The 21,157-nt window shown below is 40.3% G+C and overlaps 1 protein-coding gene across 1 annotated transcript in view; it reads right to left on the reverse strand.

The window, feature by feature from the left end:
* Positions 1-21,157, reverse strand: part of adgrb2 (adhesion G protein-coupled receptor B2) — a 136,615-nt gene that overhangs the window by 78,095 nt on the left and 37,363 nt on the right. The window contains exons 4-12 of the mRNA XM_070921286.1: positions 14,839-15,000; positions 8,934-9,098; positions 8,348-8,512; positions 6,942-7,043; positions 4,755-4,861; positions 3,510-3,704; positions 2,939-3,007; positions 2,291-2,399; positions 1,716-1,862 (exon numbers count right to left, since the gene is read on the reverse strand). Coding sequence (XP_070777387.1) covers positions 1,716-1,862; positions 2,291-2,399; positions 2,939-3,007; positions 3,510-3,704; positions 4,755-4,861; positions 6,942-7,043; positions 8,348-8,512; positions 8,934-9,098; positions 14,839-15,000 — 1,221 coding nt within the window. The remainder of the gene's footprint in view (positions 1-1,715; positions 1,863-2,290; positions 2,400-2,938; positions 3,008-3,509; positions 3,705-4,754; positions 4,862-6,941; positions 7,044-8,347; positions 8,513-8,933; positions 9,099-14,838; positions 15,001-21,157) is intronic.

The following is a 21,157-nucleotide window of genomic DNA, read 5'->3' on the forward strand; positions in this document are numbered from 1 at the left end:
ACTGATAGCAATCAACTGGAGACCTCAACTCATGGACTGCCAATGGGAAGAGGCAGAGTTCCCACAGGGGCAAAGAGCACTAATGATAGCCTCATAAGGCTATATGCAGTTTGAATGAAACAATTTACCAAATAGCATATGCTGAAATGGCAATTGCATGTTCTGGATATCATATGAGAAAATGGCCAAGTAAATGTGATGCATCTGGTCACTACTATTGTATTACAGGCACCGCAAGAGACAAAACATTCAGCACCGCAAACTCTGAGGATAATGGACGAAAAAATCAATAAAGTGTGGGAAGCAACTTGAACAAAACAACTCACAGCCAACTCATGAGCAGGTTTTTTTTTACATAAAAGCAAGGTGGATGATTAGATGGAAGATGGTATGGAAGAAGAGCACAAAACGAACATATCATGTTGTGCATAATAAAGAGACAAAGAAAGTGGGTGAGTTGAGGTGAGGCACCCTGAGGTTAACATACAGGATGTCTTGAACGCCAATCAAAGAGAGTCTGTATCATCAGCGCAAGTCAGAGATCAGAGACAGCCATGCTCTCTCGGCCTGCAGCCTCTCTGAACTTTAATTTGGGCGGCTGACAGTGTGCCAGACAGGAAGTCTGCCAATGTAATTTCCTGTAGGATGTGACCTTAGCCTTCGTTGATAGTGGATCGCATCTGCCACAGTAATTCTCTTATCTAATATAAACCACTGTCTTCCCACTCTTTTAAGTCCCTTTGTTTCCCCTTTACAACTTGAGCTCCTATGCTTCCTGGTGTCTTCTTTCTCTTTATATTTTCCACCACCTTTATGTCTTCCTGTGTGTTTGGACAATCACTTTGCTTGTTTCTTGGCTTTACTTGAAACCACATGGGGAAAAAATTCACAGCAGTTGAGGCTAACAGCAGTTAACCATCTTGCATTGCTCAAAGCAGAGAGACATCTTTCAAAATTATATGAGGACTTGATGCTCTCAAGGGCATGCGGCACACTTCTTCACAGATGAAAGACCTGCATCTTCTTGAGAAGCCCTCCTGGGCCTCTTTACAGTCCAAATCCTTCTCAGCATTACCCTCCGACGTCCTTGAAAAGCCTTCTATCTGCTTCCACGAGGCACTTCTCTGAATGTGTGAATTCACACTGGGATAACTTTTTGTTCTGACCTTGGTTGAAGAGATGGTTGAGTGGGGTCCTCATATGTCTAAGATTCAAGACCGAGAGTGAGGATGACAACTAAAACAGATCCAACTCATGGTTATGGGCTTCGTGCTCAAACCTGACTTAATACAGACTTCTGGAACTTGCTCTAAAAACAGCGTCATCAGCCTCCTTTTGCTACTAATGGTGAGATCTGTTTCTTGTGCCTTGATTCTTCCATCCATCTTTATTGTTTCTGGAAGAACCCTTGAAACAAGCACCAAGGCTGGGTCAAATCTTGGCAGTGTGCACTGCAGTAGGGTATATCAGCCTGCCCAAGCATAAAAGCAAATATGTATGAAACCACCAGTTAGAGTGTTCAGTTCTTGAACTCTGTGATACTTGCTTGAAGGTCTAGTTGATAATTGTTTCTAGAAACAAATACAACTGCTCTTGCATCTTATGTACAGTACATGGGATGACAGTCAACAGACTGGATGGTACAGATTGGTACCAAAAAAAGCCCAAAGTTTGGACAAACCCTGTGCAGTGGATATCTGTCTTAGTTCTCCTACCTTCAGTCGGGTTGGTGAAGACCTCTTTAGGGATGTAGAGCTTGTCCTCTGCTGTTCTGGCCCAGTCTTTCATCCCTCTGCGGCCCTTCATTGGGAAGTTGATATCGCTGGAAACTGCTGACACAGGCTCTCGCTGGATGGTTATCACTGGGAAAACAAGAGGTACCAAATACATTTCAAACTCACTGCAGTGCAAAATTGGAGCTGAAAGAGGCGAGCAAAAAACGATGAAAGCTAAAAATACGGATCTTAAAAAGTAATTTTTAGTGTTAAAAGTCATAAATGAGGTACAACATCTTGAGAAACAAGGGTGTTTTTGGATGTGAGTTTCAGCACTATATTAAAGTTAGTTAAAATGGATAATTTGGCAGTGGTTTTGATATGATTAAAAGATCTTGGCTGAGCTTGACTGAGGATAAAGAGTCATAGAAATTCACAACAAAATCCAGACTTCAGTTCTATATGATATCTAAATATTAATAAATGAATGTCTTTAAACATTGAGATTGGTGTGAAATAATCTTATATCTGTCTCTGTCATGCCTTGTCACGAGGCAGCATGGTGTGACACTTACTGAGGTTGTTGGTAACCACTAGGAAACTCTGGAAAGGCTTCTGGGACTCTCCAATGAAGTGAATAAAATCTTCTAATATCCTCATCAGCAAAGCAGCACCGGGAGCGACCTATGAATGGAGGGATGAAAAAGAGAGGTGAACATCAATCACGATGCCATCATAATTATAATCCATGGCCAACTTTCTATGAGACATGTTTCACCCATTGACACATTTTTATTCATTGCATTATCTAGACCACTGAATGTGTTTCACGATGGTAAATTGTGGCCACATGAGGTATAATATCACATTAGGTTGCTTGTTTATTGTGTCCAGATGGCAAGTAAACACACCTCAACTCAAGGGCACCAAGCTGGGTCACACACACACACACACACACACACACACACACACCTGGTGTAATTAATAGGTAGCCATTGTGTTTAGTAAACAGGTGTGTTTTTATGACTCTAATGAAAAGTTAATGTGGGGTGTGGTCATACCCACATTAACGTTTACACACAAATTCAAGTATGCACATGCAATAAAGTACTTAACCACACACACACACATTTAGGAAAGTTGGAACAGTAGTAGGAAGCCACTGATTATGGTAAAGAAGTGTATAGTGGCACACACACTGTAACACACACAGAAGGCTTTACCTGGTGAGCGTCTTCCCATTTCTCTAGATTTTCCATGTCCAACATGTGGCTGACTATCTGGAAGAATTTCTAGACACAAGATGAAGAAGCACTCAGCTGTTAATGCAGCGGGACCATTAGATTGTGTTATCTCATTTGTATGTGTTTGCATGCACACTGAAGTGTTAGCCGTTGTCCCCTATTATGTAGCTAACTTGCACCCACCAACCATTAGCACTGCAGCAGCACTGCAGTTTATTCTCTGTCAAGTCTAGTACAGTAATCCTCTGTACATAGGCAAAGTGTAAACATAAAATAATGTCTGTCAAATGACTGACTGAGACAGGAACATTTTGCTCTCTTACAGGCAGTAAAAAGAGAAAAACGCAGCAAAAAAAAAACCCTTTGAGGCTATAGCAACTGTGCAGCTGTAGTTCATTGTTATGCACACCCCGTGCAGTAGAACGTGGTGCTCGTACACTGAATAAATTTGGAGGTGTTGCAAGTGTGTCTGGATGTAAGAGTGTGTCTGTGACTGCATGTTTTGTACGGTTTGTGACTTGACGGGGCTTCAAGAGAAGGCTCTGGTTACCTGCACGTCGTCGGAAGCTGGGAAGTAGGTTGCTCTTTTGAAGGTGTCCGTCACATTTCGCAGAATCTCCGTGGAAAAGAGAAGGTCGCCACTGTAGTAGCTCCTCCTCTGCAAGAGCTCCAGGAGACTCCTTACGATCTGAGACATGCCCTCCCCAGCCAGGGTCCTCTGACCCTTCGCGAGATGCTCTCGTAACTACAATGTGCAGAAAGAGACAGAAATTGACAACAATTGATGGTTTCACCCCTGCTGGTTACAGTCAAGTTAATTAAATGCATGCCCACTGGCACTTACTGTAGAACACTTGGTCTTATTCAAAATATGTAGCTGGTAAAAAAATGTCAGAAACAGCAAGACCAAACACAGCAAAGATCATGTTTTTCTTCTCCAAAGAAATCACAGGAATGTTTTGGATGTGAGCCGAGGGGGAAGTTTCAGGACAGGAGGATATATGTGCATGGTGGGATTTTTGTGCCTGTGCTTAAAATAGGCAAACAAAAAGAGGCCCTAGCAGCACTAACAGGCAGAAATTGGATCTCATCACTTCGGAGAAAGAGATACAGAAAGCAAGACTGTGTGTGTGTGTGTGTGTGTGTGTGTGTGAATTGCAGAGAGAGAGAGAGAGAGAGAGAGAGACTGGAAGAACAGAAGATAACAGCAATCACAGAAAATTAATTATTGACTCCTGGTGTTAATGAAAGGTTGGAACAGAAGCTAACAGTGCAATCAGCTCTGTCATGCACAATCCCTGACCCCCATCTCCTTCCGCCACCATCGAGGAGATGGAAAAGGTTGAAGTTCACAGAGCAGGAAAACAGTCTGGCTGATGAACACATTCATTAGCTATGTTCATTAATTGATAAGTGTGAGTGCAAGGTCTGGAAAAGCTAATTAGAGATACCGGCAAGCCTTGAGTAAAGGCACTCCTCTATTTTGAGTAAACTTTTTAAAAAAGAAAGTTGCATAGAGGTACATGATGGGTGAAAAGGGGGAAATTGAGGCAGAGAGTAACTTTTCAAAACATAGCCTTCGCTTTCTCAGAAATTCACTAATGAGACAGACAGGTTTGATGAAGGTGAGTTATGATACAGGGTGACAGTGCAACTAACTGCCTCAAACGATGTAATCTGGAGGAATATACACATCTTTTTTCTTCCTTATGAAGATGGAAAAAAAAAACTTGGAAAAAAAGCATAGAAAGAGTTTCTGAGTTTGGGAGTACTTATTTGTTAAAAGGGAACTCACAGATACATGTAAATATCTATATTCATTTGAGATGCATCTGGCGAAGCTCGGAGGACCCCAGAAAGCAACTCCATTATTGTCCAGCATGCAACGACGACTAGCAGATCCTAGAAAGAGAGAAAGAGAGACAAATACTTTACAGGGAATTTATCAAACTCATGAACTACTACTGTTAATATGGTGTCCATTCACGGCCAAAGAACCTGCTGCTGTGCATAAGGATGATATGATATATACATGATGCAAAAATACTTGAGAAATACTACTTGATTGAATTCTAAAACTGAGAGGGATTCTCAGAGGGAACACAAAGTTCTGAGGTGTCTGCTAGATGAATTTTAATAGACAGAGGGATACCACAGCACATTTATAAAATTGCAATTTTGTGAATATACCTTTTCTTGGAGTAAAATATTATATAGGTAATATATAATATATAGAATCATTACATCTACCAAATATTTCATTTGTAGCGGTTTCACAGTGTTTGGCAGCTCACTCCTGCTGGGTGTTTTAACCTGGCAGCCAGCAGATAAACTTGTGAAGGCTGCCAAAATACTTTACTGAGACAAAACCTTTTCTCCAGCCAAATAAATATGCACTTACTGAATCCTGGCTCTGCCTTTTTATGAGTAATAGAGTGACATAAATAAACTGTAAAGTTTCTCTGTTAATTAAATTTAACACATTGATTTACCTTAAATGTGATGTTCTTTATGCTGTAATGTTTTGCTGGCAGGCCACCAGATTCATGCAGGCATGTTTTTGATGTCGGAGCCAATGTCAAAGTTTGAAAGATGTAGAAAGACGTTTATGGATTCTGAACCACATCTGCTCTGGGCCTAAAGTGTCTGGAAAAAAAAAACCTTCAAGTGTTTTTTTTCCCTTCTTTCTGCTTTTGGAAGTTAAAAGAAAAGGTCTGTCATTGAGCTGTTTGAGAAATGCTGCAGTTTAGATTAACATTACCTCAAGCAATACACAAATAAGGTTCGACTGCATTCAGGCAGGACGTTTGCTGTACTAATTCAAGGTAGATGCTGGATAATGCAAGCGTTGGAAATGTTATAATGACTGCCTCTGTATACCAAAGCTCAGAATAGTAATTCTATTTTGGGACAACAATTTTGATGAGCCTTAGACATGAATTTCATAATTTACATCAATCCGAGTACCTATTTGTTACAGGCAAAGAAGCACATCAACTTTTGAAACACAGACAGTAGACTAATTTTGGATATCCTATAATTTTATCTCTTTTATAATGTTTTATTTGGTATTAATGGGATGATTGTTGTTGCCATACTGTATTTCCCAAAGGTCACTTAACAGTCAAACATTAGAAGCAGTACATGGAGGGTTTTTTTGTTCTCTGAGTCATTTAAGTTTCTTTCTCTCTGTAAAGCTAGCTCTGCTCAAGCTAAATACCGAGTTGTAACGTTCAGTCATGGGGCCGACAAACTTCGGTTTCTCCTGTTGTACAGTTTTTTATGCCTACTGGATATTTTGTTACGTTTATTTCCTTGGATTTCTGTTGAATAACTCAGTGTGTGGTTCTGTAGGTGATTTATTTCTCTCACTGTAGCTAGCTCTGCTTATGCTAACTACCAGAAGTAAATGCACATTCTTTCAACAAACTGCTTACTCCTGTTGGAACTTTTTTACCTGTTGGACATTTTCCAATTTGTCCTCCCGCAAATTTTCTGTTAATCAATTATACGTTTCTGTGGGTGCTTTGCTTGTTTTTTCTTTAACTGTAGCTAGCTCTGCTCATGCTAACCAACGGGTGCTAACGTATATTCATGGGGCTAACAAACTTTTGTTGGTCCTTTTGGACATTCTTTAGGACTGTTGGACATTTTCCATTTTTTCTGTTGATTAAGTTTCTGTTGGTTATTTAATCTCACTGTAGTTAGAACTGCTCATGATAAGTGCCGGGTGCTAATGTACATTCAATGTATGTTTCTCCTGCTGTTGGACATTTTTTAGGCCTGTTAGACATTTTCCAATGCCAGCTTATGGCTGGTTGGTAATTTGTCCAAGTTTATTTTATGAACTGGCTACTTGTATAACGTCACCTTTGACTTATACAAAAAACTACAAGCCAAACAGAATCACACATTCACACAAGCTTGATAGAAATGTGCTAACAGCTAACAGATATTGACTAAAGCATATCACGTGACTGACCAGTGGCGTTAGTTGGACACTTGTTGTAGACGGTTTCTCCAGCTGAGGCTCTCTTCCATGACATAGTGAGAAGATGCTCGTCTTTACATATCTCATGAGGAGCTGTAGAAGTAGATGAAACATACACAGAAAAAAAGTGAAATGAAACGCAGTCTAGCAGGCACGCAGAGAAAGAAAAATCACCACGCACACACTCCCACAGACACATACACAGCCAGCGAAAAAAAAAGGGAGACAGAAAAGCACAAAAAAACAAGATTCAAATCAATGTTCTCCTGCAGCAGCTCCCAATTTTATTCCCTTGTACATTGCTCAGTGCTCTCTGTCAGTGTCACTGCCTCAGTACAGTATCTCATTCCCTCTTCATCTTACCCCCCTCTTTATTCATCTGTTGTCCCCCCCCTCCCTCTCTTTCATAACCCTGATGAAAAACGGGGGGAGAGCGCTCTGAAGATATTCCGAGGGGGCAGACGAGTGTTGGCAGAGGCAATGCAGGGAGATGAAGAGGGACGTAGAGTGAAGAGAGAGAGAGAGAGAGAGAGAGAGAGAGAGGCGCAGAAAGAGAGGAAATATGATATGGTGTTCCCCTGCAATGCCAACAGACAACATCCTTGTCTTGCATAAAAGAGGCTTGAGAGCTACTCAGAACCAAGGGGTCATTGTGGAGGCTGCACTCTAAAAGTTTATCATTTGTAGCCTGTCAGAGCTCAACGCAAGCACGTACACGTGTGGCATTCAGGCTTGTACAGAAAACACACTTGCATATTCACACGCACACACAGCTTCAGTTAAGGGGCATGCTTATTAAACCACACTATTTCCTGCTGTGGCTGACACTCGGGGCATCTCTCCCTCTACCAGGCAGAGACACACAGAAAGAGTGAAGGCAAGCGAGAGAAAGCGAGCGAGATTAGGGCGATAAAAACAATGTTAAAGAGGAGAGATATAAGGAGAAATGGAGTACCTCTCAGGTAAACAGAGAGGATGAAAGGAAAACACCACAAGCCAAGGACATGCAAAATCAATGAAGAGGTAAAGATGGATGGGTATGTGAATTGACAGGAAGATAGACAAGAGACAGATGAAGATGAGAAGAGCGCAGTTCTAAAATTGTGATAGAAGCCTTTGGCTGTGGTGCGAACCACTGGGAATCACTTCCATTCTGCCTGACAAATACTGTGCATATGCAGATTGGGCACACACACAGATACACACACACTCTTTTGTCTCTGTCGGGGATCCACTTGGAGAGGCATGCAGAGAAATGCAGCCACACAGAAAAAAAAAATGTCTAAGGCAAAAAGTGTTTATACAGACTTTTCAAGCATGAATAATATAAGCATACTGTAGCTCTCCCTCGTTTTCTCAGTACACACACACACACACACATTCGCAGAGTCACTGACCAGGGCATTTCTTCTCGTTACAGGACCGGACCTCCTCTCCTGAGCCATCGCAGGGGTAGCCCTGTACTCCGGTGCCCTCACACATCCTGAAGCGACGCTGCCAACCAGAGTCACATGTCTTGCTGCAGAGGCTCCAGTGGTTCCAGCTGCCCCAGTTACCTCCACCTAGAACAGGAGCAAAACACCGCCGGTGTTGATTAGGGAGCGAGGAGGAAGTGTGGGAGGGAACGAGAGCGGCATGTAAGGTGAAAAAGAAAAAAGAAGAGTTGTTGATGAATAGTAAATTTAGGTTACAAGTCTAAGGCAGCACTTTAGAAACTTTAAATTTTTTTAGTGTGGTGTCCAAATTAAGTCAATATGAGCAGATTCTGGGGCCCTGGGTCATAACAACACACTAGTATGTTTGTCCTCTGGGGTCCCGGCCGAAACAGATTTGCAAGCCAAACTTGGTCCCAACCCACACATTCCTAGTATGTGGAACAAGAATCAGATACATATGCCTTTAGATAATGCATGTTCCATGTTTGCAAAATGGCGTCTGAGAGCATGTGAGGGTGAATACTAAGCATTCATTTGTACACCTTACCGCTGCAGGAAGGGTTGGCGCAGTCTCTGCTCTCCTGATGGGGGCCCTTACATTCAGCCCAGCCGTGCACCGACGCACTGCAGCGCCTCTGCCTCTGCTCAGTTCCCGTGTTGCAAGTCACACTGCACTTCGACCACGGCCCCCACTCCAACCACTGGCCCTCCACTGGACGGAGGGAAACGGGAGATGGAAGTAGATAGGGAGAGACAGGGAAATGGATGATTTGGAAGGAAGAAGATTTTGAGAGATAAGGGGGGAAATCAGGATAAATTGATCCAGATTTTTGAAGAATATGAAAGAGGATGTGAGGGAAAAGAAAGGTGCAAAAGGAGACAGAGAGCAGAATAAGTGAGTATGCTACAAGTAAACCGCATATAGAAGGACGGAGAACAAATAAATTACAGAGGCTATTTGGTTTACCATAAATAGCAACAAACAAACATAACACACTTCATGGATCTATGGACATTTTAAATATTTCAATCTGTTATGAAATGGCTTATTACAATTCCTTTCATGCTTTGTTTTAAAGAGTTCACACAGAGTACAGCCGGTTGGGATTTCATTCAAAGCGTTATTAGAAAGGCAACACATTTCAACTCTTGACTGGTGGTTGTGCAGAAATAGATACATAAAAAAATAAAACATTTCAGTACAATCCAGTACTGCCTGTCAGACGGTGCATGAATACCAAATAGCTTAACCAAAGCCTGTTGACATGCACAGGTGTAATCAAAGCCCCCTTTAATATGGGAGCGTTGCTGGAGTAATTGAGTTGTCAAATAAAATATCCAAAATGCAAAAAAATAAAAAATAAATTATGATAATCAAAAACAGGCAGATTAATCATTTATATGTGTGTGCAGTCAAAGATTGTTGGTATGTCATCAACTTCAAAGCCAGTAATAGTTTGAGGATGTGTCACAGAAAAGAACACAATGTGCGACTGAGAGCAGATGAAGACCTGTGACAAATGAACTGTCAGTGTATCACTTCACTGTTCTTGATACGTACTTTTGAATGGAACTCTTTGGCACAAAAATTAATGACCAATTACTGACCTGTGACCATGTCCGTTTATGTTTCAGAATACTGTTGAATAAAGGGACTCAATTTGATATTGTTAAGATGGTAAGTGTTTTCTAGTTTCTAACCAAATTCTGGTGTGAAAATTCACAAGTCCTGTCCTTTGACATCTTAGACAACATGCTAACAAAAGCACACTTGTATCCTGAATGATAAACAAAAGCTTGATCATTTGTATTGCGGTACTACTGTAGTTACTACTGTACTGTACTGTTACTGCAGTTAGTGTAATTTCCCCCCGGGGATCAATGAGGTATTTCTGATTCTGAGTCTAATTATAATAGAAACATTTTGTAACTGTGGTTTATATTGTAATATTTTCACACCAAGCATGGCTTAGTTTACCCAGCAATTAATTGCACTGAATAGTCCATTGTTATTCTCAAATAAATTGTTTGTGCTTTCTCTACTAGTGTCACACAAACACACATTCCTCCTTGTGTTGGCAGCAGTGTCACTTATGTTGAAAAAACAAATCCAACCCATGTGTTGCCTCCAGTTGGATTACTGACGCGGACTTGAGCTATTTGTTTTTGCTTGTCATATTTTACTGAACTGTAACAATTCCAAACAAAGTGTAATGTTTTGATGACAACACACTATCCTCCAAAATGTTCATGCTGCCCCTTGTAAACCTTATAAAGTTGATATGGTGAACATGTTAGCAAGTAATGGCCTATTTAGACTTCCAGCAGACTCGGAGCAGCATTAGCATTGATTTGGAGTCACGTTTCTGGCCACCCAATTAAAGAAAGTCTAATATTCATTTTCCTTTTAGCTCTACACCAACTCTGTGGGAAATATCTGGCTCTTTAGCAACTAAATGCTCCACTGTGTTCATTAGCTAGTTGCTACTTTGTCTGTCTGCTGTTTATTTCAGGTGGCGTTCAGTGGTTTTATCAGAACTGTTTCACTAAAAGCAGCTGCTGCAGGTAAGGAGGTCAGTGAAAACAGGATTGAACCAAAACAGTAAAGTAATGGGTAGTAAAACCAAAACACTGAGCTAAAAGACAGTAAAATGCTCCATAGAGCTGAGGAGAGCAGAGTGGGTGAGAATTCTCTGTGGGTTTATCACTACATTACACAGTCATTTGATCAATTGTTAATCCCCCCAAAAAAAAGGTGCAGCGCAGCTTTAAATTTTGATTTCAACTACTAGAGTTTAACGTTTGATTATTATTCAGTCTCTTTAATGTAACCTTCAGTCAAGCTGCATTGATGTAGGGGTCATTTTTTCGTGTCTACTGAGTCATCTATGCTGAAAAGAAACACCTTATGTACGCTCTTAGAGTTACAGCAACATGTATTTTTGAAAATGTGTGAAATGAATTAAGTTAAGACAATGCTAACATTTAATCACATACATTTTAACAGGCTACTATGCTACGTAAAAGAGAGGAAACATGTCTTTACAACCATTCAACTGACAGTTAATGCTGCATAGCTATTGTGTATGTGCTGTAGGACTGTACAGTGGCCTGTCCATTTGTCTCTATATTAACAAAAATGGCAATTCAGAGTGAGAACTGTTCTTGTTTCGGCTCAGAATGAAAAATGGAAGCACACATTCCACCCACGGGGGCTTTAAGTAGCAGAGAAAGTGAAGTACAGTGCAGTAAATGTATTTGTCTGGTTCTCCCAAGTGGGAAAGCATTGCCAACTCTCCTTGGTAATGTGGTCAATCACGCAGTGTGTGACCCGTACAGTGTTCCAACTAGCTGGGGCCAACAATGACAAACAGAGTCAGCTGTGAGCGTGACATTTCCCAAGTCTGACGCTGAGTAATCAAAGTGAGAAAGTCTTTAAGTGCTTTAGTTCATCGGCAGAAACTACTGTATGTTACATTAAACTCAAGTAGAGCTAGACATACAATATATGCCAAGATATTTCCTAGCAAAAAAATGCCAACAAACCAATAGCATATTTACATCGATTGTGATAAAGTAGGAATGGAGCTGTTTTCTTGCCAAAGCCAGAAACTATTAATTTGTCTGTAATTAAGACACAGCCGGTAATCCCAGCTCACGCTTGGCTATGAACTAACTGTTTATATTGTGAGAAAAAAGTAGGTGTCAAGGAACTTAAAGGCATTTTCCAGCCAGCTCTCTGCCTACCCGTGAGTGCCTTTTAATTTCTTGATGTTAAGAGGTCTGATATGATCAAATACATTATTAATGACATTTCCGCTGATTTTATTCTTAGCTTGTCGATTGTCTTCATTGGAAGCAACAGCCTATATCTGCCTACATATGCATGTATTTGTTGATGTGTTATCTTAGCATGTGTCTACATAAGAGATAAGCCATTAAGACATAGATTGATATTGTAAGAGAGTGAAATATGATTAAATTCAAATCTACATTGGTTTAACATACTGTAATATAGACAGTATGTTATGTATAGAGTATACTGTATGGCATAGTATACGAGTGTTTCCAGTGAATCCAATAACTGAACCACATACAAAAACAGGCATATGCACGCACGCATACACACACACACACACGCGCGCGCACAGACAAGATCCATCAAAGCTCTATTCTCTATGCATGGACGTTGGTGCCAAAAGGCCTATGCTGGTATTCATCATTTCAAAGGACCATTGCCTTTGAACCCCCAAAAGCACACTGAATCTGTTGTGATAGATTCACAGACTTGAACACATAAACCATATGAAGACACACATACACAGATTTCCTCAAGGCCCTTGAAGGACGAGCCTACCCTTTCTCCCAAACCCTCTCTTCCCATCACCGTTCCCAAAACAGCATGGCAAAACATCCTGGAGGCCATACTTTAGATTACGACGTCTCCCTATTCCCCCGTCTTTGAGACATAACTTTGCAGCCTCTTTGTCTGGCAATGGGGACAGTTTTGTTTTATTTAAATATTAACCTTATGAAACCCCTGCTTTGAAAACATAAAAACAAAAAAGGAAAATAAATATATATAAATAAATAAATATTAGTCTTTGGAGAGGGTGAGTACACAAAAAAGGCTCTAGTCCAGACAGGCTGCAGCAACATTCACATAAATATGTGTATCATTTACCAGGGGAAAATGATACAGGATTCTTTGCCTTAGCAATAATAAATAAAAAGCACTTACCCTGTGATAATTGCTCAGCCAGTGAGTGATTACATACTATACAAGCACACACACTTTCACTCGGACTACGAATCAATTCAGGGGGAAAAAACGGTTATTATTCAGATAGCAGCCACCATTTTTTGTTCTAAGCTGTCTTATGTTTTAGTGTCTGTGTGTCCATTAATGTCATTATTCCAGCATTATGCAGAAACTATTCATATTCTGCTGACACAAAAAGCATGGAACAAATGAAATCACTTAAATGAATATTCCATTCTAATGTCAGTGCTTTTAACGTAAGTGGTTTTCTAAAGGGACTTGCAATACAAATTTAAAATTACAGATGTTAGTATCTCAGGAGATACGTTGTCATCTACATCTAGAAAGCTGCTCTGTGATAGGCTACAGTAGTTGTTGGTCAAAATCTGCCCCCCTGTTTCTTCGGTGTCCGCTCTATTGAGACGTTATTTCAGTTGCTGCTCTGTCCTATTCCACTCCAATGGCAGCCTGATAAAGATGTTTCAGCTGGACAGTCTGAGCCAGATTGGAAGAAACGTCCTGAGGTTACCCTCGACACCAGAATTAGATGGCGCTGCATTGGTGACTTATTGCGGTTCTTGAAGCGGCGTAGGCCTAACAGGTAATCTCAGAGTAGCTGAAGAGCTCCACTGCAGGTCTGCTCAGCAATCTAAACCAAGCCAACCATGGAAGAAGCATAGTTGTCCAACCTAAAGGTTTTCCTAGGCTACGATCCTTCAGGGTGGCTGAGTGAGAGATTGAAAAGTGGGCATGACTCCCATGGCTGACCACGAATGAATATGGAACTGAAAACTCTGGTGAGGATACAGGAGTTACAGCAGCGAGCATAAGCAGGCAGGAAAGATGGGGGTTATGCTGCAATCACGCCACGTCAGTAGAACGAGAAGAAGAATTATAGTGTTAAAGCATTATTCCAAGTTGGTTAAATGGAAATTTAGCCTAAATTAGCTACGTGTTCTACATCTGTACCAGGTACAAATATACATGTTTGTAAAGCTCCTTTGTACAACACCAGTGGTGCATTGAGCTAAATGCTAATATAAGCATGCTAATATGCTCACATTGACAATGCTAATATGCTGATCTTCAGCAGGCCAATGTTAACCATGTTTGTACCAAAGTTTACGGCAACCCATCCAATATTTGGCAAAATTATTCACACAAAACAACAAATGTCAACCTCATGGTGGCACTAAAGGAAAAGTCAGGGGATCAACTAAGTCTTTGGGCTCCATCCTCTGGGGACCATGAATGTCTATACAAAATTTCATGAAAATGCACAGTTGGTGAGATATTTTAGTCTGGGCAGCTAACACTAAAGAATAAATAATAACAACAGAAAAACAAACAAATGCATAAGTACATTACTGTTTGTCCATACCTTGCAGCAGTCAATAAATTGATTTAATTCAGCTGTATTGAGTCTATTGATGTCAGTATGTAATAATTACAGTGTGCACGACGTGACATGAATGCAGCATGAGTCCACATTCATAGCAGAGGAGAGATACACTTGGTCACCACAAGAGCTTTAATGGAAGAACACAAAATATAAATGTATATGTAAATTCAGGAGCTGTGATAGTAACCCAGGTATGTTTGGTTTTTGATTTTTGTGATTTGGAAGAAAAAGAAGAAGCGAGAGTGAGAGAGAGACTGGGTGTATCATGTAAATGGGGATGATACTAACCAGGACACACTGCTATGTTGCAGAGTTTGGTCTGAATGTCGGGCCGTCCACAAGCCACAGCCCCGCCTCCGTTCACACACTTCCTGGTTCGCGTCCTGGAGCCCCGCCCACAGGTCACAGAGCACAGACTCCATGACGACCACTCCTCCCACAGCCCATGCACTGCAAACACCCACAGACACACACACACAACATGGGGATGAGGAATGAGGGAGCGAGGGGGGTGGAGCATCCCATCGCAGGCAAGAGGGTTAGAGGATGAGAGAAACATGAGATATTAAATGAGTCTGAGCACATTCCTTAAAAAACATGAAGGAGGTGACCTTCTGACCTCCACAAAAACATTGCAGAGGAAAAGAAACACAGAGAATGAAGCTGAACTTACATGTTGCTACATGAAAGAAAATGTAGGAATGGACACTCTGGCATTTGAAGTCATGCAGTTATGCAGCTCAAGTCATGACAAGGAAATGAATGTGGTAAGTTTACTTTTGAAATTATTAGAGCTTTCAGTTACTATATACAGTGAACCAAAGGATCCAAAGAGTCCAATGACTTCAAACACTTCAAACACCAATTAAAGTATTAAAAACGTTTCTCCTCTTTCTTGAACATCTCATCCCATTTTAGCAACAGATGGAGTTGAAATAAATCAAAATAGAATAAATGAGCTGCGGAGTTGCAGAAAAACTTTGCAGATAATGAACGTGACTTCAAGATACCCTTGTGATGCTGCTTTACTGAACTCTAGCTCTCGCAGGAATGTGCCTACTTGATCTTTTATTTCTGCAATGTGACACTGGCAGCTTGTGCCATGTGAGAGAAAAGACACACGCATATGCACACACAGGCACAAAAATAATTGCCAAAATCATTCCGGAGACGTCTGACCTGAGATTAGAGGGAATAATGATGGAAAGTCCGATATTAGAGGAAAAAGAATGCTAAAGAACAGGAGACTCCAAAGAAGGGAAAGATGAATGACAGGATTGGTTAATGAGAGTCACGAGAGGGAGAGAATATTAAACAGATGAACATGACAAAAAGAAGACATTATAAGCGAATTTGAAAGACCACCAAAAGATTTAGGCTCAAAAAGTTTGAAAGAATTTGGAATGAAAAACAGAGGCCCAGAAATGGAGGAGGTTATTTTGAAAATACAGAAATGTTCAGCGAGAGACCAGAGGAGATTAAGCTATGTTGAAAGAGATGGAAGAAAGAGAAAGGAGCGGATTTGGAGAGATGCTGGAAGAAAGATAGAAGGCAAGATATAGAGAGAGGGAGGGATGCGGGGGGTGGGGGGGGTGGGGGGGGGGTGGAGGCAGCAGGATGGAGATTGCTGGTTCTGTGTTGAGCAAAGCTAAATAAATCATGGCGATAAATAATTAAGTCTACTCTGTGAAGGAAGGCTCAGAGGAGCAGGAGTAGAAGGCTGAGAGAGAGGGAGAAGATGGTGGTATTAAAAAGTATGGAGATATAGAGAGTTGGTAAATAGTGAGACATCCTTCGATTCGATAACACACGGTATCAATAAGCTGTACAAAGTGGCTATATGTTCCAATACTGGCAGAGAGAAAAAAGCATCAGGACTGTTTCCACTGAGAAGCATTTGTGGTACTTTTTGCTTTTTGTTACTGTACTGTTCATTTTAATGAAATGATTTTTCAAGTAAGTTCACTTGTGGACCTTGCTGAACTGGAGCTGTTTGCATCAGTTGTTCTTAAGTTAAAACTTTACCTAGTTATAGGCCTAGTTATTAAGTGTTTAGATTAAGTAGTTGTTAGATAATATTTATGCATACTAACTGCCAGGTGTAACTGCTGCATAGCTAACTGAACCAACTGACAAAGCTAACGTTAGCTTGCTACGTCTAATATGGTTGTCATACCTCAATGGATACTTGATTAATATGCTGTTTAATAATGATTCCAAATTGCATTTCCTCTAAAAAACATAATACACCTCAAGTTACAAAAGGTTATGCCAATAACGTAATGACTAAATAACCAAATAGCATCAGCTAGGTTAGCATAATCAGATATGTCCCAGTTAGACAAAACTGCTTGAATACTGCTCACTCTGAAACACAAATGTTTCTCCACATGTGCAGATATAAATAAAATAAAGTCATGCCTACCTGATTAAGGGTTTGGATTTATAAGGTTTAACATATTTAACTCCTAAAACTCTTATATTAGGAAGTTGTGTGACAACTTGTGATGCTGCAGTGACTTCCTGTTAACTCTGTTGATGTATTTTGATTGGATGGTTCTACAGATGTTTCCTTGCAACTTTTTCCACACATTATAAGTGTGACATTACTAGCTCAGATCTTTTTCCATTTTTTCAGGTGCAACCATATTTGAACCTAGCAAGCAGCTACTAAGACCCTTAAGAAGAGTTTTTCACACAAACTTAGTAATGGATTTACAAATAGCTGGTGCAACCCAATTCTCATTGGTGTTGACATTAATTTTGGGATTTGTGAGTCAGACTGTAGCGAACAACAAATAACAAGTCCCCAGTGAATTTCTTATTCTTTTAAAAAGCACGATTTCAAGATTGCAAGTGTTCAACAGCCCCCAAATTACAGATCTTTGAGCTGAGAAAGTTGTGGCATGTGTTACTGATTTGATAGGCAGTTATTTCAATGCAGTTTATGGCTGATGTAGTGAGCTGAAGTATGTCAGCCTAAGTATGTCGAAACAAGACTTATTCCCAAAATATTCAATTGAATAAATCATAATAGTAATAAAATATAACTGGCATCCTCAACGTACAAGCAGATTTCTTGGGGGTATCTCTTTCCAAATTGCAAAATCTTCTCAGGAGACTCCAGAACTTGATACAATAACGAGCAGAGAAAAGTGAAAAAATTCAATTCAGTCAGAGTTCTGTTATTTAGCATCTTTTTTCTTCTTCTTTTTTTTTTTTTTTTTTACTACAACACTACAGGATTGCTTGTACGACATTACTTATTCACCCGAATCGAATCTCCATCTCTCAAACCCAGTACAAGTGTATCTGAAGTCTGACTGCGCAAAGCCAATCAATTAGCCTATAAAATAAAGCTTGAAGCAGCTTTGGGACTAAGACACATTAAAAGGAGAAAATATCAACTGGAGATGGGGACACAAGTAGGAAAAATGTAGAAGCAAATAAGCAAATTAAAGAGGACAAAACACGACCTCGGATACTGGGATTAGAATTATATTACACCACTTTCACCAGGCAAATACCCCCCATCAAGTGGCATTTCCAGTCATAAACAAAGCAACACAGAGCAATTATATAATATATGTTGTCTTTACACCAACAACTACATTAACATAATACAGCTCATCTTTCAGTTCAACTGTGCACATTAAAAATGGAGTTCATTGCCATCAGGGTTTCAGTCACAGAGGGAGGTGGAAAAGAGCATGTTTACAGCAGCAATCTGATCAGTGATGATCAAACAACAGAGTGACAGATTTGTGTAACACCCGGTCACAAAAACGAGTTCATGAACTCCAGAAATTCAGCTTTGTGAGAGGTAGATGAGAAATAAGTAGCTGGAAAACGTACAAAAAAAAAAGATTGCATAGACTCACTTACACTGGCCTGGGTTATCTGATGCAAATCCGAGTAAGCTCAAAGAAGAGAAGATAAAATGCCATGCTCGCCCTTCTTTATTTAAACATATGCATGCACACTTTCCCAGCACTGCAGAGAAAAGGGTTATCTGTAATGAGGATGTATTCTATACATATCTTTAAAATCTATGCAATTATAAAATATGCTTGAATACAATGATGCATGCTGTATGAAGATACCAACTTTTAATTTCTTATGTATTGCTTTTGAAATACATAGTCCATAAGGACACATGCATCATATTAACCCAAAGGATTACCACTATCACTAGCTTTCATCTGGGGTCAAAGCACACAGCATGGCAGCATTATTTAAAACTAAGCATGAGTGTGTGTGCGTGTCTAAGTTTGTGTGTTCACCATCTGCATGAGTCTGCCATGAGTTCATGACTGCATCCTTGCATGCTCCCTCAGTCTCTTGCTTGAATGATTACTGGAAATGTGGTGTTGCAGCGTTTGACTACGCACTGACCCAGACATACTGTGTTCATAATGCACCATTGTTCCACTCTGTGTTTTAAATGTCACTGAGTCTATAGCAAATGAACAGTAGCTAAATAGAGGAGAAGTGGGGGTACTACTTCACTTTGCACGCTTTGGGGCATGAAATCCTTATACTTCAGCGCATATTCAAGAAAAAAAAAAAAAAAGTTAATTTGCCGGACCAATTACTGCCTAGTTTGCTTTGTCAAGAGCCAGACCATTACTTAAAATTGATTATCTGTATCACCTTAATTTAGGAGTTTTACCCATAAAAAAACGAGGAGGAAAAAAAATGTCCATTTTCACTTCATTGGCTTTCTGTCCAAGCTGTTTTTCTTTGATGTTCCCCAACTCATGCAGACACACATACAGGCATGCACAGAGATGTGCCCAGAGACATATCCACCCACACTCACACTCCTAACACACCCACACTTCTAAGTCCTAACTTGTGCACAAACACAAATAAATGGTAAAAAGCAGAATGGAAAATTCTGGCAAACCCATCTACCCAATTAAGTATGCAGACTGCACTCTCCCCACCTGAGGATACTGTGGAGAAACTGTGAAAGTGTGTGTGTGTGTGTGTTCACTTATGCCTGTATGGCTTCTATGTTTATGGTTGCGAGTAAAATGCATATGAAACAGAAAAGAGGATCTTGGTTAAAAACATTCATTTGCAGATCTTTCAGATAAATCACTGCTGGGTGTCATGGCCTGAACAGCAGGTTTGAAAGGCCTGAATGCATGAGCTGTGCGTGTGTATGCATACTCAACTTTCTCTAAAAACTCAAGCTGGAGCTGTTTCATTTTATTTTAGAGCAAGCCAATTAGCAACATTATTGACGAGAGTGTTACAGTATGTATGCAAGTGTAGTTTTTCTAGTATTTGAGGTATATATCTGTGATTTTAGTGACTGAATTGAAAGTCCAAAGTACTGCAGTCCTGATTAGTGTGCTCGTGTGTCTGCCTCTGTGTTCTGTACTGTATGTTTGTTTATGACTCCCCATCGGTTCAGGGTCAGACAGGGCTTGAATCCAGCAGCAAAGAGATTAACAAATCAAACAAGCACGTAGATTCTACCCCCAAATTCAGTCAAAGTTAAATGAAAGGAGAAAAAAAAGTAAATCACATTAAGTTCATTAAACACTTTTATGTCTCTTTGCTACCGCCCCCACATTCCCAGTCTACTTGAATTTGGTGTGATCCCATTCAGGCAATCCCTGGAGTGCCCCTACACCCCTCCAGAACCACGTCAGGAAACATCAGAGGAGTGGAGGAAAAAAAAAAAATGAAATAATAAACGGAACATAACACAGCAACCAATATTCCATCAAAGGAATGGCTGAGGATATTAATATCGACACTGAATGGAAAATGAGGCACTTAGACATACAAATCGTGTTGGCACATTTGCATAAAAACAAGATTAGCATATGCACCGCCAGGGAAGGAAAATGTTTCGCTTCTCTTGTTTTTTTTTTGGGGGGGGGGGGGGTCGATTGAGATGCATCAGTAAACACTGAGTGATTCCTACCTCACATGAGAATGCGCACGTGTGCTAAAAATGTATACAATGACATAGACTCACACAACCTCTCAACACTCTCACACAGATGTACAGAAAATGCAAATCGGTACACAAATCGGTACACTTGCAGTAACTAACGACACTTAAATAACACTTAAATAACAAAGGAGAAAGCCAAAACAACACCCACACCTCATGCTGCACACACACAAACATAAAAACTACGCATTAACATCACAAACACACATACGCATCTGTGCATGCAGATACAAAGATACCTTGAATATTCAAAGACAATTAGGGTGAACCTGTTCGACCATATATGGATGCTGCTTCCTATAAAGGTTCTTCCATCTACTCTTAAGCAACTAGTGGAAAGCCCTGAAAATGGGGCTCTATAGACTTAACGGCTAAAGCCCCATGACTACACAGCCTTGCTGTGACACTGACATTTAAACAGTAGTGGCCCCACTTCGCTGTGAGTTATCTGTCCCCAGAGAAGTTATGGGCCCTGATTTTTCATTTAACAGTCTGTCCTTAAACACATCACTGTCGTTATTAGAATGGCTGTGTATGGAGCACATTGGTTCCATATTCTTGTGACGCACTCTCTTAGATATTACTGGATTAAAGTTAGCCTGGAGACTACCCCACTGCTTTCTTACTCTC

The sequence above is a fragment of the Enoplosus armatus genome, chromosome 16 (assembly GCF_043641665.1).
Source record: "Enoplosus armatus isolate fEnoArm2 chromosome 16, fEnoArm2.hap1, whole genome shotgun sequence".
Classification (NCBI taxonomy): Eukaryota; Metazoa; Chordata; class Actinopteri; order Centrarchiformes; family Enoplosidae; genus Enoplosus; species Enoplosus armatus.